Source organism: Neoarthrinium moseri (genome assembly GCF_022829205.1).
Source record: "Neoarthrinium moseri strain CBS 164.80 chromosome Unknown scaffold35_Wmoseri_CBS_16480, whole genome shotgun sequence".
In the NCBI taxonomy this organism is placed as follows: domain Eukaryota; kingdom Fungi; phylum Ascomycota; class Sordariomycetes; order Amphisphaeriales; family Apiosporaceae; genus Neoarthrinium; species Neoarthrinium moseri.
The window spans coordinates 377,541-393,659 of NW_026055149.1; the positions used below are offsets into that span (position 1 = coordinate 377,541).

At 51.1% G+C, this 16,119-nt stretch overlaps 8 protein-coding genes across 8 annotated transcripts; 3 read left to right on the forward strand and 5 right to left on the reverse strand.

Moving 5' to 3' along the window:
- Window positions 1–314: 314 nt before the first annotated feature.
- On the forward strand, window positions 315–1,758 carry JN550_008463 (uncharacterized protein; the record flags this gene model as incomplete). Its single annotated transcript, XM_049320427.1, has 2 exons — window positions 315–389; window positions 457–1,758. 2 exons carry the CDS (start codon window positions 315–317, stop codon window positions 1,756–1,758), a joined length of 1,377 nt encoding a protein of 458 aa, XP_049169685.1.
- Window positions 1,759–1,926: 168 nt separating this feature from the next.
- JN550_008464 (uncharacterized protein) lies at window positions 1,927–3,185 on the reverse strand (the record flags this gene model as incomplete). Its single annotated transcript, XM_049320428.1, has 5 exons — window positions 1,927–2,042; window positions 2,111–2,585; window positions 2,669–2,942; window positions 3,015–3,072; window positions 3,125–3,185. 5 exons carry the CDS (start codon window positions 3,183–3,185, stop codon window positions 1,927–1,929), a joined length of 984 nt encoding a protein of 327 aa, XP_049169686.1.
- A 928-nt stretch (window positions 3,186–4,113) lies between these two features.
- JN550_008465 (uncharacterized protein) lies at window positions 4,114–6,272 on the reverse strand (the record flags this gene model as incomplete). The annotated part of the gene is made up of 5 exons (XM_049320429.1): window positions 4,114–4,451; window positions 4,641–4,719; window positions 4,991–5,443; window positions 5,624–5,704; window positions 5,760–6,272. 5 exons carry the CDS (start codon window positions 6,270–6,272, stop codon window positions 4,114–4,116), a joined length of 1,464 nt encoding a protein of 487 aa, XP_049169687.1.
- Window positions 6,273–6,883: 611 nt separating this feature from the next.
- JN550_008466 (uncharacterized protein) lies at window positions 6,884–7,636 on the reverse strand (the record flags this gene model as incomplete). The annotated part of the gene is made up of 1 exon (XM_049320430.1): window positions 6,884–7,636. The coding sequence occupies one exon, from the start codon at window positions 7,634–7,636 to the stop codon at window positions 6,884–6,886; it is 753 nt and encodes a 250-aa protein (XP_049169688.1).
- A 999-nt stretch (window positions 7,637–8,635) lies between these two features.
- On the forward strand, window positions 8,636–10,583 carry JN550_008467 (uncharacterized protein; the record flags this gene model as incomplete). The annotated part of the gene is made up of 8 exons (XM_049320432.1): window positions 8,636–8,726; window positions 8,782–8,810; window positions 8,870–8,968; window positions 9,027–9,687; window positions 9,750–9,891; window positions 9,940–10,036; window positions 10,090–10,306; window positions 10,357–10,583. The coding sequence occupies 8 exons, from the start codon at window positions 8,636–8,638 to the stop codon at window positions 10,581–10,583; spliced, it is 1,563 nt and encodes a 520-aa protein (XP_049169689.1).
- A 145-nt stretch (window positions 10,584–10,728) lies between these two features.
- JN550_008468 (uncharacterized protein) lies at window positions 10,729–11,449 on the reverse strand (the record flags this gene model as incomplete). The annotated part of the gene is made up of 2 exons (XM_049320433.1): window positions 10,729–11,160; window positions 11,231–11,449. 2 exons carry the CDS (start codon window positions 11,447–11,449, stop codon window positions 10,729–10,731), a joined length of 651 nt encoding a protein of 216 aa, XP_049169690.1.
- A 174-nt stretch (window positions 11,450–11,623) lies between these two features.
- On the reverse strand, window positions 11,624–12,067 carry JN550_008469 (uncharacterized protein; the record flags this gene model as incomplete). The annotated part of the gene is made up of 1 exon (XM_049320434.1): window positions 11,624–12,067. One exon carries the CDS (start codon window positions 12,065–12,067, stop codon window positions 11,624–11,626), a length of 444 nt encoding a protein of 147 aa, XP_049169691.1.
- Window positions 12,068–13,477: 1,410 nt separating this feature from the next.
- Window positions 13,478–13,726, forward strand: JN550_008470 (uncharacterized protein; the record flags this gene model as incomplete). The annotated part of the gene is made up of 1 exon (XM_049320435.1): window positions 13,478–13,726. One exon carries the CDS (start codon window positions 13,478–13,480, stop codon window positions 13,724–13,726), a length of 249 nt encoding a protein of 82 aa, XP_049169692.1.
- Window positions 13,727–16,119: the final 2,393 nt, after the last annotated feature.

Here is a 16,119-nt window from a genome sequence, read left to right on the forward strand (position 1 = left end):
TTTGAGCTTCCAAGGTTGGGTTGGGGTTCAGACATCCATCCGGCCAAGCCACATCTCGGACCCCTGGCCGCTCGGCCTGTCTTGTCAGTCTGCCGACCTGGTCCTTGGGCGGGATCGAGGGCGACGTGTGTTCAGAACACGAAAGACGTCAAGAGACTATGTATGCATCGCGGCCAGATGTGCAATTCCATAGTGCATATCTGTCTCTAGCCGCATCATCTTCCTGAAGCTTCTCTACCTTGATGCACTCATTCTCGCGGACACGTGCATCTGTTCCTGCCCTACCCAGAGTCATCGTCCGCCATGCTGCCAATATGTCCACTCACAAAACCCGCCCAAAGGAGCCCCTCGTGGCCATCATGGGCACCACCGGCACCGGCAAGTCTGATGTGAGTCAACCCGTTCTCCCCGCAGCTTTCAACCAAAACCACGTTCCGTTATTGACCCATATGACAGCTGGCCGTAGATCTCGCAGTCCGCTTCAACGGCGAGATCATCAATGCGGATGCCATGCAAATGTACAGGGGCCTCCCCATCATCACCAATCAGATCTCGCCAGAAGAGCAGCGCGGCATCCCACATCACCTCCTCGCAACCGTTGACCTGGACCAGCCGACATGGACCAACGGGGTCTTTGTCAGGGAGGCTACCAAGCTCATCCAGGAAATTCGCAGTAGGGGGAAGCTGCCCATTGTCGTCGGCGGTACACACTACTATCTCAGTTCGCTGTTGTTCGCCAACAACCTGATAGAGTCCCCCGACCGAGATGGCCAGTCTGCACACGTCCCTCAGGCCGGTATAGAGACCGAGCACCCCATCCTGGATGGCCCAACAGACCTGATCCTCAAGCGCCTGCGCGAGGCGGACCCTGTCATGGCCGCTCGTTGGCATCCCGACGACCGCCGCAAGATCAGGCGGTCTCTCGAGATCTTTCTCACCACAGGCAGGAAGGCGTCCGACATCTACGCCGAGCAGCAGGCGGCCAAGTCTGCGCAAGAAGGTGCAGAAAGTCCATGGGATGCCCTCATGCTCTGGGTCTACTCAAGCCCGGACGTGTTGAAGGAGCGGCTCGACAAGCGCGTAGACAAGATGAGGCAGCACGGCTTGCTCGACGAAGTGCGGCAGCTACATCGCCACCTACGAGACCGCGAGGCTGCGGGTGAGGAGGTCGACCGCACCCGCGGGATCTGGCAAACCATCGGCTTCAAGCAATTCGAAGCCTTTCTCGACGCCGAGAAGCAAGAGCCCATACCCGGTGACCTGGAAAAACTCGAAGCCCAGGGCATGGAGCTCATGAAGATTGCAACGAGGCAGTATGCCAGGTATCAGCTAAGATGGCTACGCACCAAGACCATCCCGGAGCTCAGCAAGAGCGATGCCATGCGGTTCATGTACCTCCTTGACAGCACCGATGCAAATATGTTCTCGGACGGCGTGCTGTCACCCGGTGCGGATATCGTCCAAGCCTACCTTGATGGGTCGGATCTTCCTGAGCCCATGACCGTCTCCGCCACGGCGAGAGACGTCCTATCGGCGTTCCTGGACGCCGCAACGACTCCAAAGCCGAAGCTAGAGGCGAAGCTCTGTGACGTCTGTAACATGACTCTGCAGACTGAGGAGCAGTGGGCTAAACACGTCAATGGTGTGCGGCATCGGCGAGGGCTGAAGCATAAAAATCGTACGGCCCTCATTCCCGTACACCGCCCGCGCCCACCAACACCTGATGAAGTGGACGTGGATTTGAGCTCGATTTTATGATTGTAATTCAATAGCTCAAGTCAACTACCGCACTCGGAATCACTGCTATAGTCTCGGAGTAGCCGAAGACCTGACTTGCCATCGTCCCAATTGGCGACCCGCCTGCTTTCGCCAGAAATCAATGCCGAGCTCTGGCTTCGAGTAGACCTACATCCCCGCCAATGCATTCTACGCCGCAGGCTTGTCCTGGACCAGCGTGGTGCCATCCCAAAGCGGTCCACCGGGATACACATAGCCCTCATCAATCTTCTTGTCCCTGTACATATTGAGCGTAATAGCCATCCCTGTCATGAGATGATCAGCACTCGGTCTGATGCGTCAACAAGTAATTACATCCCGGGTGCCATCTTACCTGGAGAAGTGTGCGAGAACGACTCGGGGATGGGGATGCCCCTGGGCAAGTCTCCACTGTAATCGCTCTCGACCTGGATCTGCGCGCAGCTGGGATACAGTTGGGCCGGCGAGGACGAGTTGAATGCCTCGTTATGCTCCTCGAGCCCGGTGTTGATCTCGTCCATGCGCAGAAGGTACTGTCCGGCGGGCGTCTGTGCCGGAATCTTGAACATGAACTGTGACTCCTCGTCAGCATTTCTTTCAGGCTCTGAGCCGGACGAGATTTGTACTCTTCCCGGCCACCCCTGGCCGCTACCTTCCTTGTTGTAGGCAAGCCAGTGGATGGGCTCCGTCTGGTCTGCCCGCCACTCCATTCCCAAGGTAAAAATCTTGACCCACTCCCCGGAACCGTCGTAGGCTGTGACATCGAGGCCCTCGGGCACTTGCGAGAGGTGTGCGATTACGGGGCCTTCGTGGTTGATGTCCATCACGCCCTGCCTCCCGTGTGATCAGCTACATCGCTCTTCTTATCGGACAACCGATCGAGTGAAGGCCAAGAGTAAGCAGCAGCACTCACGTCCGCCCGCGCCGGATTGCAGCTCCCCCGGCCGTCCGGGCAGTTGTCCCACATGGCGTCGGTCCAGGCGGCCGGCTCGTACCGCTGGTGCGCGAACTCGACGGTGTCGCCCGCCCGGATCGTCAGAACCTCGGTGTCGGCCGCGTGCGCCATGTTGTCGCGCCCGCAGCGCGTCGACGCTCGGATGTCGGTCGCGTACGTCGGGTCGTTGAACAGGCGTGTGTTGACGTTCGTGTTGGGCGTCGAGATCTCCTCGAAGGGGGCCGTCTTGTTGCTGGCTGGTGTCAGAGCCTATGCTGGCGCGTGGAGTATGGGTTCGTCAGGATGTAAGGGGGTGGGTACATACCGGATGAAGCGTGTTGGGGTTTGCCATTCGCCGTTCACGGCTATGCGCAAGAAGGTGACTGGAAAGATATGTTAGCTCATGAGTTCCTGGATGCATACAGACAACCTCACAGTGTGCTCGTGCTGCCGTCGCCATGGCAGCCAATCCGATGATGCGACAGATAGAAGCCATCTTAATCTACGATAGCAAGAATCGTCCGCGTTGAAGCTGTTTAGGTCCTTGCGCCAATGTGTAAGTGTCATATAACACCGGTCTTTTGAATCCCCCAACTGCATATCAGGACGAGAGCGGCCTTTATAGAACCACAAGTCCGCCCGCCATAACTCGTGGCATCCAGTCCCCCTTACGTACGGCAGCTGTAGGACTATGCGAACTTCTCGTCTCGTCGTGTAAAGTTTATCCGCCAATGCACAACGAATGCGGTCAATGAGAGACAGGCTGCAATTTAGCCGGTTGCAATCAGTGGACAGCTTGTGAGCCGCACCCATAGCTAGGCAAGGCTGCTGCTACGACGGGCTGCGCAAGTATGGCACCGCGTCGGTCCAGATATAGAATGGCCACATGTACATGCGTGTTGAGGTCCATCCTGGGTGTGTTCAGTAAGGACCACACGGGATGCTGGCCAAGAATGGCCTTCTGCACTGTTGACCATCGTGCCGTAAGGGGCAAGGAGGAGGAGGAGGGAACAAGCTGCAGGTTGTGTCCAACTGTAGCGCAAGCAGTCACAATAAGCTCGTCAAAAGCGTAATCCGGAGAGAGACGGACCGCGCCGGGAGCGTCGGCCCATGCAGCTGGGAATCCATCGTCGCGTACGCGAGAGGGCCTTCTGAAGGGCGCACCTGGGGGAAGGAGGTGTCAGCGCTTGCTGATAGGGCGGGCTTACCCTCCTTGGCATGAGAAACCGGAGATCCGTGCCGCGCACCTCCCTCATGTCAGATCATACGCCGATGTTGGGGAGAGTCTTGTTGGTTAGTGTGAGCCAAAAGCTTGCAGAGCATCAAGTTTTGTCCAAACTCAAGGCGCTCGTGTATTTAGGAACTTGAACATCTGGCTATTGAATATTGTAACCCGTAGTAGTCCACCGTCATTCCGCTGGACACTATTCAACTATAACAGTCCTCGTCTCGGCTTCCTTTAGCCATAACGGATCTTCGCCATCTGCCAGCCACTCTAACTCGTCGAGCAATTCGCCAGCCGTATCGGTGAAGGCAACTGCAGGCACAATATGAGAAGGCGATCCAGGGTGAATGAATTTATTGAAGCGGTGACGGATCAACCCGACTCTTCGATAGACACCATGGTCTCCTTTTAGCACGAGAAGCGACAGCTCCCCAATTCGCGATTGCTCCAAGACTCTGGTACAGCTGTAGAGAACCACCCCGATGACTGGAGGCACGAATTCTTCTTCGTCCATGTCAACGGCTATCAGCATTTGAACTGTATCAGACAGCCTTAAAGCTACAAATAGGCCATCGCGGGGACGTGGGATGGTTGCTGTCCGAGTTGTCTTATCAGTGGAGAGTTCCAGCGAAGTGGGTCACAATCTTTGCTGTGTTGTGAAGGACCTGTGGACTACCTGAAGATCCAGTACCGGCCCTGTGATGTGTAAGAAGCGCTGGCCTTTACTTATCAGCGTTTCGGTATCTGGGACATCGTCGTCCACGGGCAGGGGGACCTGAGGCACATCGACCGTGCCAAGGGCGACCTGTGTCCGGTGAGAGTCTAACCACCCAAAAAAAAGTGACCAAGATGGGGCCTTCCCACGCGAGGAATGACCAGCTTGGAAACATAACACGTCTTTTTGAAAAGCCAGTAGTGTGATACCAATCAAGCATGACGTGACCTTTCATGACGGGGATACCCCAGGGGCAGAAAATGGAAGATCTTCCTAGTTGCCGTATAATTCCAAGGTATGCGTTAAGTGCGTCAGATTCGTATGTAAGAAATCTCCTGGTGTACTGTTCCATTATTCTTACGGCATCAATATATCTGATTGTCAAGCCGTGGGCTTTATCATTATGAGCTAAGGGGATCAGCCCCCGGAATTTCAAGTTGGCTCGGAAATCCGCGTCCAACCCGGGGCTTAGCCATGATTCTGCCCAGTGGATTGTATTGCACAGAAAGGTGACTTCGGTATCGGAGAAGATCATTCTGCGTCGGGAGAGGATGCTTTCTTGTAAAGTCCATCCTCGCGTTGACCATGGGGTGTCCAGTAATTCATGCGAGGGATGCCGATGTCCTTCCAGTAGCTTTACTGGGCCAATCTGTACTTGCGGCTGGTCCTGACGAGCTGTACTATCAACTCCCGGCAGACGATAATCGGCATGGTTCTTAGAAGCCGCGATAATAGCGAGCTCGGCGTTTGCGTATATGTCGCCCATGCAGGCTATCTGCTGGCTTCGATGCGCTTCATTGTTTTGATCAATACACTGTTAATATTAGTAAGAGACTGGAAAAGGGTTTCCGAATCAAAACTACATAGCGATCTACCCACAAGTATTGGAAACCCATTCTTACTGTTGCATCCATCGCATCTCGGATGACTGGGGGATACTCGGACTGATTCCATGTGGCTGAGCCCCAAACGTAAGACAATGTCACATACTCACATTTATGTGGAGCTGTGACAACCTCAGGAACGAGGCTTTTGCAATCAATAACTCTAAGCCCTGGTACAAGGGTCCCTTTACCTGAAGGGCAAAAGATATTGTGTGTTTCCCGGCACATTGAGAGCGCGGTTTTCACCAGGTCGAAGTCAGCGCTGTTCAAGTCGATGCGACGTATTCCAAACTCGGCGTGCCTAGTCGAATGGGTAATCCCAATGAACCCAGCTTTCCGAAACCAAGTGAAAGTCGAATTATTGTCAAACCCGCAGCCCAAAACTTGCCCATCGTTCTGGGCAAATTGAGGAACCTCGATGCCTTCCACATGATCCCGCAAGACAGGTCTGGCGCAGAATCTCAGGAGCGTACAAGCACTGTCGTCATATTCAGCTTGCTTGATGGTTGCCAAGAGCTGGCAAACGCGACATTGAGAAGTTTTCAGGTCCTGATGTGTCTCAGGGATGTCCATTATCTTTACTCCCTGGTCGCTGGTAGGCGGGTCAGACAAAGCTAGCTCCGCCCACGGGACCGCCTGGCATCGTGCGCAGATGTCATTGTGACCACTGACGAATCGACTGAGCGACTGTACATCATCAAAACGATCCTGGTGGCACATTTCAGGGATATTCATTCCCGTGATTGCATAGTTGCCCATACTGCCGTGTGCTATCACTTACCACAATGCTACGCGCGATTTTGTGCACACTCAAGCCTACCAGTGGAGTAATGCACGTGTGTGGCACATGGGCCTACATTGAAGTGGCAGCGAATAACACTTCAGATTGAGAACTGGCAGGTGGCAGCTTGAGGTATGTAATTGGCCAGACAGCCTGTGTCAGCTAACGCTGAATGTTAGCACACTTTTCAAACATCATTCTTGGTTGAGTTATCAACTACCTTGATACTCTTTACTGCGTGGGATTGACAATATAAAATTCTACCTCTTTCTCGCTGGCTTCGCCAAACAATATGTTAATCTTCTTGTTACAACCCACTACGTCCAACCTGGGAACTAGGTCAAACATGCATTGACGACCTGACCGGGTCCTGTGCCAAGCTACCGGTTCCTCGCACATCAGGTGGTCATGAGGAAGCCGATGCGCTCACGTAGCTCGACATTCAATCTCGAACAATGTTAAAAGACCATATATAATACCCAGACGTCTCCTTCACTTAATGACAGGGCGGTTCAGAAGCTTTGTTAAAGATTTCTTTCGTTATGGTCTTTCAACTTTATTGCTACGCATAGTAACTTCAAAGACCACTTCATTCTAGAGGGACCCAGTCCTGGATTCGAAGCTCTCCAAAGTCACGCTCGAACGCATTCATTACCTCCCACTCTTCCAATTTTTGGTCCGTTTCATCCTTCAAACAATCTTCTGCCACCTTTAATTGGTCTAATTCTCCCTGAGCTGCTTTCTTCAAAGACTCGAGATATTGTTCACGCCATGCGACGGAGTTGTTGAGTTTCTGGATGCGGTCCTCACACTCCTCGATCGCATCAGCATCAGGGATGGTGCCGAGAGGGCGGCTGTTTGTGAGCTGCTTGTGACGAGCTTCAACGTCCCGCAGCAGCTCGTAGAAACCACGTTTGCCGTTCAGGATGCGGTCGTTCTCCCTGATCTTTTCTTTGAGGTCTATAGTGTCCGAAGCAGGCTTGTTCAGTACCAGCAGTAGTCTCCCCCTCCGATACTGGTTGTCATGAAGAGCCCAATCTGGCATATCATCCACGCCTAGCTTTTCAAGCTCAGCGTTAACTGTGGACATTGGCATCCCCTGCACGAGATCCCAGCCAGCGACGGCCTCGGATCTCATCCTTGCGAGGCAAGTGAGTGCATATTCGGCCTCTATCGTCCGGTACTCAATGCTACGCTCCTTTAGTAAACTGGACTGTGCGTCGTGCTCCAGAAGCTCCTCCTTATGGCTGCGTATTGTAGCGAGAATTTTGACTTGAAGAGGATTGACTTTTCGCAAAAAGTCGAGCGGGTACAGAACCTCTCTGTACTGTGATTTCGACATGATGAATTGACTGATATGATTTTGACAGCTGAAGAATTTTGGTTATTTCGTTTGTGCTTTACGCCTCTGCTTGATCTACTGAGACAGTATGCCCACCAGTCGTCACTTGTCCATCGGGCCGGCGCCGAACTATATCTCGGCCGTACTCTCCAGTTCTCATATACAGCCCCCTTGTCGCGGACGGGGATGAAGCTTACCATACCATTGTCCATATAAGAGTTGATTACACAAGGCGTAGAGAGACATCTTACTAGTATTGGTCATGTAGAATGTCGGCCAAACCGTGGTACATGGAGGAGGTGAACAAGGTCAAATGTGAAATGGTCATGTCCTAACAGCCCCTTGTTTAGACGTCCAAGAACAATGATATTGTCTTTGTTCGTAGCACAATCTCGCCGTACGAAAGGATTACCGAAAAAGAACGTAGACTGTGTCGCCAAAGGGGTTATCATTATCCCTCGCGCACAGTGCGATACGAAGGTCTTCGTCTATGCGTGCGCCGGACATGTAGCTAAGCTTCTTGACGATGCTGCGTGCGAAATAAACTAGACTATAGCTCAAGGCAAGCCTTACACATGAATTGGCATTTGGCATGTTTTATGTCGATACTTTGACCGACCAGGGATCCGTATGCCCATTTCGCTGACTCATTGGTTTATGTGAGGCTCTTTCCAGACCCTGAACCTGTAATGCGGGCCCGATCCACTTAGGCGCATTACCGTAGGTCAGCGTTCAATCTCGCGCGCTGTGCGACCTGCAACTTTATCACGATGCATCCGGCTTCGGCGGAGATCTCGGGGTTATGGCTCCCGAAACGCTTGCGGTGGGTGGTTCGTCTTGCCACTCCTGGCATGTGGTGTTTGAAGGCCGTTGGTTAGGCGTTGACCGCTTCGCCTTTTAATCGGTACAGAATCGTCGCCTAGGACGCAAATTCTGTGCGACTTCCAACAACGCCCATGCGATTGTCTCGTCATCGATACACCTCCCAGAACATCATCAATGGCCATGACCGTCATTGCAGAGCAAGCGCGCGTCACACGACGCCTCAATGGCGGATGGCTTATCGCTTTGGTGACACTTATTGATGCTAGTACGCTCGCTCCGATGCACCTCCATCTGAATGTCAATATTGACTTTGACTGCAGTGTCTGCCATGTGGTTTGGTTATTGTCAGGTACGCTTGACATCTTCGTAATCGACCACCAATAATTCAATGGCTAATAGACGCCGAAGGGAGTTTTTGCTGGGGTTCTGGTGTCGTCAGACTTCCAGCAGCTCTTCCCCCAAACTGCTGATGCCAATATATCGGGGATCGTAACGAGCTGTTTCCTGGTGAGTCCGCCAGCGCCTTAATTTATGTATGGGGGGCTGAAGCTAACCCACACGACAGCTTGGCGCTTTTTTCGGTGCCATCATGGCTTTCATCCTGGGTGACAAATTGGGCCGCAAACGGACGATCATCATCGGTCACTGCTTCAACTTCATCGGGGCGACGCTGCAATTTCTCTCCTGGAGTCTCCCCCAGATGGTCATCGGACGCATCATCAACGGGTTTGGGATGGGCATGACGAGTACCATGTCACCAGTCTACCTGGCAGAGTGCGCGAGATCGCACATGCGAGGACGTCTGCTTGTCATCGGGGCTAGCTCCAATGTCATGAGTTTTTGTCTTGCTAATTGGATCAGCTACGGACTTTATTACCAGGCGGGCCCACTACAATGGCGGTTTCCACTTGGCTTTCAGCTTGTATTTGCTTGCATTATCGCCCCAGTTTTGGCTTTCGTTCCAGAGAGTCCAAGGTGGTTATTGCTGGTAGATAGAGAAGTTGAAGCACTCAGCGTCATCTCCAGATTCTCTGGGACTGATATACCTAACGAAGTAGCGACATCAGAATATCGGAGCATCAAAGAAGCAATTCGGCTGGAGAGAGAGACCAGAGTACCGGCCATGGATGTACTCATGCACCGGGACAAAGCTAAGAACTTGAGGCGACTGATACTTAGCTCCGGGACCCAACTTATGCAGCAGTTCAGCGGAATCAATGCACTAGGTAGTTTCGCCGTTTTATATGAATGTTTATGCCCCTTCGCTTGACTGACAATGCATACAAAGGATTTTATCTTCCTACTCTTCTGCAAGACAACGTTGGTTACGACAATGAGACGTCACGGTTATTGACAGCCATCAGTGGCACGATTTATTTGCTTTCCGCCTTTGGTAGCCTGGTCGTTATTGATCGAGTGGGAAGGCGAAAGTAGGACTGATTGCACCCTCCTGATGGCGTAGGCTAACATGTTCACAGGCTCATGCTTGGAGGGTCAGTACTGACGGCAATTTGTCATTTAATTGCCTCGCTATGCCTCAAAGCTGGTCAGGACAATCCTTCGAAAATGGCAACTGTAAGTGCTGTGTCGATCAAACAACCCTGTCCCTACTAATATCACAGTAACAGATGGGGAAGGTCGCCGTTTCCATGTTTATTCTATACCATGTGTTCTTTGGTTGCACCTGGGGCGGTGTACCGTGGGTTTATTCTGCCGAGATCAACTCGCTTGGGTGGAGAACGCGTGGTGCAGCAGCGGCTACGGCAACCAACTGGTTGATGGCATTTGTGGTGGTACAATTTACCAAAGTAGGGATTGACAACTTGGGCTGGGCCTTCTATCTAAGTACGTTCCTTACTTAAACTTGAGGTGGCCATGCTGATAGAATGAAACAGTATTTGCGGTTATTAGCTTGAGCTACTTTCCTACTGTATATTGTTTTTATCCTGAAACGTCACGGCGGACATTGGAAGACATGGACCTTATGTTCATTAGGAACCCAAGTGTATTCGTCTGTGGAAAAGACGAGATGACAAAGAGAGAAAGGCCGCAGGCATTGATAGACGCTGAGAGAGACCGAATCGCGAGAGGCGAGGTGACTACAGTCGAGCTGGGGGTTTGATACCATAATCTGAACCGGATGTGCCCCTTATTGAAGTCCTACTAAGTTTGTGCATTCAGATCAGATCGTAAGATTCAAAGTGAAAGAAAATGCAATTGAGTGTACTTTTTCGGCACTCGTACAGTCGATGAGTATCCATTACCTGTCAATGTTCTACCGCCAGCCTTCGCTCGAATGCATCGATTGCATTCTTAACCTGGCCAGGCATATCCACCGCATTTGAGTACATACCGCCTTCCTTCATTTCAGTCCGCATCTCCTCCACCTGAATCTCTTCCGGCTCTTGAGTATAAAGTCTACCGAATCGTCTGGTAATATCAACAATCTTCTGACTTCGTGGCCGGCGGATTTCATCAAATGCTCTCAAGGCTTCTTCAACTTCAACAATAGATGAAACCTTCAAGAATATACCTGTTAACACTGCCGCGTCCTCTATCGCCTGCGCCGCTCCCTGTCCCGCATGGGGTAACGTAGCATGCGCTGCATCACCAATCATTCCTACGTGGCCTTTACAATATGTCGGGCCATTGTCATGGTCCTGTAATATCCAGTTCTCTTCAGGAGATTTCTCAAGTAACTGAGAAAAGTAGCGTTAGCACGGCGTAAGGGGAATATCATACAGTGATGGCTTTACAATACAAACGTACTGATATTAGTGCATCCATCGCCGGCATGAAACCCTTCCATAGGTCGGCATGGAATTTTGGGTCGCCTTTACAGGGACTTTTGCTATCCCTTTGATAGCAAGCCACACTAAATGTCTTGCCTAGATCGACTGGGATACCATTGATGAACCCAATAGGAATGCAAAATGTCCTCACTCTGTCTATAGACTCTGGCGGAAGAACATTCTTGGCTTCTTCCATTGAAACCTGGGTGTTAAAGGCGCGCCAATCGTCATGGTTCACCGGGTTCGTGGCGGGGTGATTCGATCCAAGTATGAACTTTCGAGTACGGCTATAAACCCCCTCCGCACCGAAAAGAACATCAAAGGTCTCGTTAGAACCGTCCACGAAGGAAACACAGACAACATGCGTCTCTTAGCCTTCTTCAATACTGCAGATTCGTTTGCCAAAGTGCACCCGGTCTCGGGGTATCGCCTCCTCCAGAAGTCCCTGAATAAAGTGGGCGCGATGGACGGTGCGCCGGCCCTTGGCTCTGCCCAACTCAGCTACGAGGGTTCCTGAATGTTCCCCACTGGCAAGTATGAATTGTGTCGCCATTTCGATATCTTCTTCGTTTGCCATGAAGTGGGATTTTTTGAAATAAGCCTTCTTGATATCTGGAGAGATGCAGTCCATGGCCCGTATCGCATTCCCGTGTAGAGCAAGCCCTGAGCCGCGCACTCGTACATCGGGATAAGCTTCGTAAAGTCGCACATTAAGTTTCGGGTTGCGAAGTAAGCCTATCGTCAGGCAACATCCCGCAATGCCAGCACCGATGATTCCAACGGAAAGTCTTCCAGTTGTCTCAGAATCTGCCATTGTTTTCATGAGTGATCATTGACCACAAATCATGGGGTTGTGTGATAGATAATGAGTCGTCTCATTTGGTTTGGTTATGTATCGGAAGAGACGGGTCATTCAAACGAAGTTTATTGATGCAGATTACGCAAATGGCATGTTCCGGATCCCCTGTCCATGTCGCAGGTTTTCGTGAACCAAGCTTCATATTGCGGGGATATCCAACACAGCAGGTCAGCACTTGACGCAAGTTGTCTGTTTTTAGATTTCCTTTGCGTAAAAGTGCTGATTTTTCTCGAGTAGAGATGCACCCGTCATAAACTAGATGGATATTACAAATGTCAAACCTTGTTGAGGCAGTTCGGCCAATGCTCTCATGGCCCGATGATGGTGCGCCTATTATTCTCAGGGAGACCGCCAAATGCACTGGCTCTGTTAGCTTGGTGAAGTACCAGATGAAAGGAAAGTTTCATACCTTTTAGGTAGCCTAGGTGCTATGTGCCTGTCAGACATCACAATCAGTTTTGGTACCAGAATATCACGGACAGCGACATTTCTAGTTAAAGCAGATGCCGACACCCCAGATGAGACTGGAAGTTTGTGTCCTTACCAGCCCTGGAATGCATCCCGATATCGACGCATCCACCACACTTCGAGGGGTCATATCTTGATCCGTTTACTAATAACCATTGGCTCTAAACCAAGTGCGTTCTATTTCTGACCTAGTATTTTGTATATCAGCCACGTGCTTCAATCAATGTCTGTATAGTCCATGCATCCAGAAAACGGGGCGCGCCTGATGGTGGCCCCGAATACGCAGCAGCGCCAACATGATTTCCGAATGACCTAGATCTTTGCGCAGGATACAAAATGCACCAATAGGGCTTTAGACCTGAACATCTTGACGTGGACGAGAGCGAGGATCATGCTGCCCGAGGTCGACTGTTTTCCCATGCCTCGGATCTGGGAACAACTGGATGAGGATACCTATGGGATGTTCTCTAAGTATGATTTACATGTGCCTTTATCTTCTTGCAGATATAGATATAGAAGTCCTGACCCAAGTCACTAGGTTCTTCAATAGCCGGGAATTAAAGGACCTTATAGATCGCTACATAGGGCACGGTGACATTTTCTACAAGATCTTTATTCTGGTAGGTAACACATACATCATCACACCAGATAATGAGAGGTACCTTGAAACGAGACTCAATGATTCTGCCGAAAAGGCCTTGGCGGAGTGGCTCCTTACGGCGCTCGGGTGCATGAAGCACGGGATGTACCCGGGTCTTGACTAGGGCGACCGGCCGGCTGATTGGACCAGGATTTACCACATCAATCTAGATGCAGGAAGCATCTCTATCCAATGTCATGAAGGCTCGGTGAGGAAACCGGCGTGGACCGGGCGAGGAAGGCGCTCCCCCCGTCGTCATGGCCGGCTTCGACTTCGCCACGGTCTACAGCGACTCGAGTTCCACACGAGGCTACTTCAACGGTATTGCTGACGCCGCAGCGATGCGCTGTAAGACGGGACAGTCGCACCTCTGGCGGGAAGAGAACAAACCGCGCGGCTGTGATGGGCCCAACTGTCGCAACAATCCAGGACGCCGTAACGGACGACTAAAGGCCGGGCAACTCGGCGGACCTGGTGGACGCACCGAAGAATTTCGAGTGGGCTAACAGGCGGCACAAGGTGTCAGAGTTTCACCTCCGGGCCCCAGACCGACCCGCCTGCCAGCCAGCTAGCCACTACCGGAACATGTACGTGCCGTGGTCCAAAGTCCGACTGGTTGCGTCTGTTCGAGGTGGGCTTAGGGCGCCTGTACGAGGGCAAGGTTGAGAGCAACGATTGTGAGGACGACCCCAGGACGCGGGATGGCTGGCATGCCGGCTCTCCCTCCCCAGCCAGCACCAAGAAACAAAAAGTAGGCAACGTCACGCAGAGGATGGCAAGGTTGCGATGGCTGAGCGAGTTCCACGATAGCCGTCCATTGTACCTGTTCAATTTATCCCGGTGCCTCGCATTTAACCTCCCAAGAATATTGTTTGTCAACGTGTAGCCCCAAAACTCGTAGGCTCGATAATCCCAACCACCAGGACTATGAGGCTGTCCTGATTGGAGTAGTGTAGGTATTCGATTATGTAGAAAGGTCTACTGGCGCTCTGGCAACGGTAGCAACAGGCTCGCGTCTATAGAGTCTGGTAGTCGTAGTACTTTTGGCGGTTGTGCTGCTTCTTTAGAGGCCACTCGAGTTAGCCATGGTACAAAATTGTGAAATTGGAAATATAATGATTAGTTCCCTTTTTGAATGTCGACTTGCAGCAGGACACATTGTTTTCAAGTCCTTGTCGGTGCATACTCGATGATTTTGTGGTGACAATGGTGGTTATTAATGGACTTCTCGAAACCTTGTTGAGGTTGGAACACTATGAAAAAGACACCAGATTGCGAAGAGTGAAAAACAATCCGACAATGAGGCAGTCGAGGTCGGAAAGTCGGTTGAAGAACTAAGAATAAGAAATTTCACAGCCCATGTTAGCCACACCAGACCAGGTTCCTCCTGGTTTCTATCGAACTGTATAACAGCCAGAAAGTGCTAAGGAAGAGAGTATTATCGCTATGTGATTCTGATATAATTATGATCAATAATAGCCGAAATCGGTGCGTCATTATGCCAGGCCAGTCCAACTGGTTATTCTTGAACTTCGTTTGGTGCTCTTGCTGGCATATACGGTCGAAATAGTGGTACCGAGGGACCTCCAATTTTCATTATGATTTGAAAGACGTGCTGCTACGTCCTGGCAGTTCTGGCAGTCGTGAAAATTCTCAACGAGATCCCGAGTGAGTGATTCGCACGACACAAAATATCTGGCACAATCGCTTGTCTGGTTCAATGTTCGATGCGTATGGCAGGATTCTACCCAGATGGGTAAATCACGAGATATGGGGTCACATCCTAAAAGCGAAGGAGCTTACATGATGCAAGCGATTGAGGCAGTGCATTATGAACGACACTCATGAACTCATTTTGGTACATGTAACCCATCTGACATATTGGGAGATATGAAGAGAAGTGCAGGCCAATCAGCGGCATATGTACGAGTCGTGGACAAAGGGAAGTTGTCCTGCCACATGGAAATTCTGGGTTCGCATAAACGGTTGAGTTCGAATTTTGGCTTGCCAAGACTTCCAGACAGCCAACTGTAATTGCCATCCGCTGCGCCGAAGTTTGACTACAACAGAGCTTACTGGTGGTCAATATCAGGCCATGGGAATTGAGACAGACGAGAAGGAAACTTGAGCCGTATCGTGCATTCTAGCGAGGCATCGATATCTGCTTTGCCAATGAGAACCTAATTATGCATAATCTCAAGATCTCGTCGGGCATATGCATAAAGCTCGTGACTGCACACCATGACATCGCAGTCTCTCTATGGAATGTTGCCGATTGGGCACGATTGTTAGAATCATGTAGTGAGATCCAATGCCGGCAGTGAAATGCGACATGAGTCCGACGCTGATAACCGAGGTTCGGAAGGATTGCAGACTTCACAGGCGTGGCCACGGCGTACGTGGCGCGTCACTTTTGATTGCTTTATAACCTAGGCGAATTTGAGTAACTATTGGGCGTGAAAGATGGCACAGCCAAGACGAACGATCCTACCATATGTTCGCCGACTAAATTATTCGGGATCCGCGTGGCGCGGCTTATTCTGGAGCCGGTTCTTGGCCGTCCTTGGTTGGAAGCGCTTCCAGGGCCGAGCCAAAATTCCCACAATATTGGAGTCGGCACTCCTTGTATGAGGAGATCTGCCTTCTCGATTGTGCTACACCCCACCACTTTTAGGTGAATGGGCAATCTATATTCACTTGTACCTTCGAAAATCTAAGTATTTGGTTGCAGAACAAGTGAAGTCATAACTCTTGGTAGATTATACGAAAGAAAAAACGTTGCATTCTGTGGTTCTGCGTCGACCTTAAGGTCACAAGCCCTGTTGTTTTACATGTATCTTCCATGAGACTCTCCAATTGAAACAGTGGAAACAAGTGGCCCAGCACTATTGAACAGATA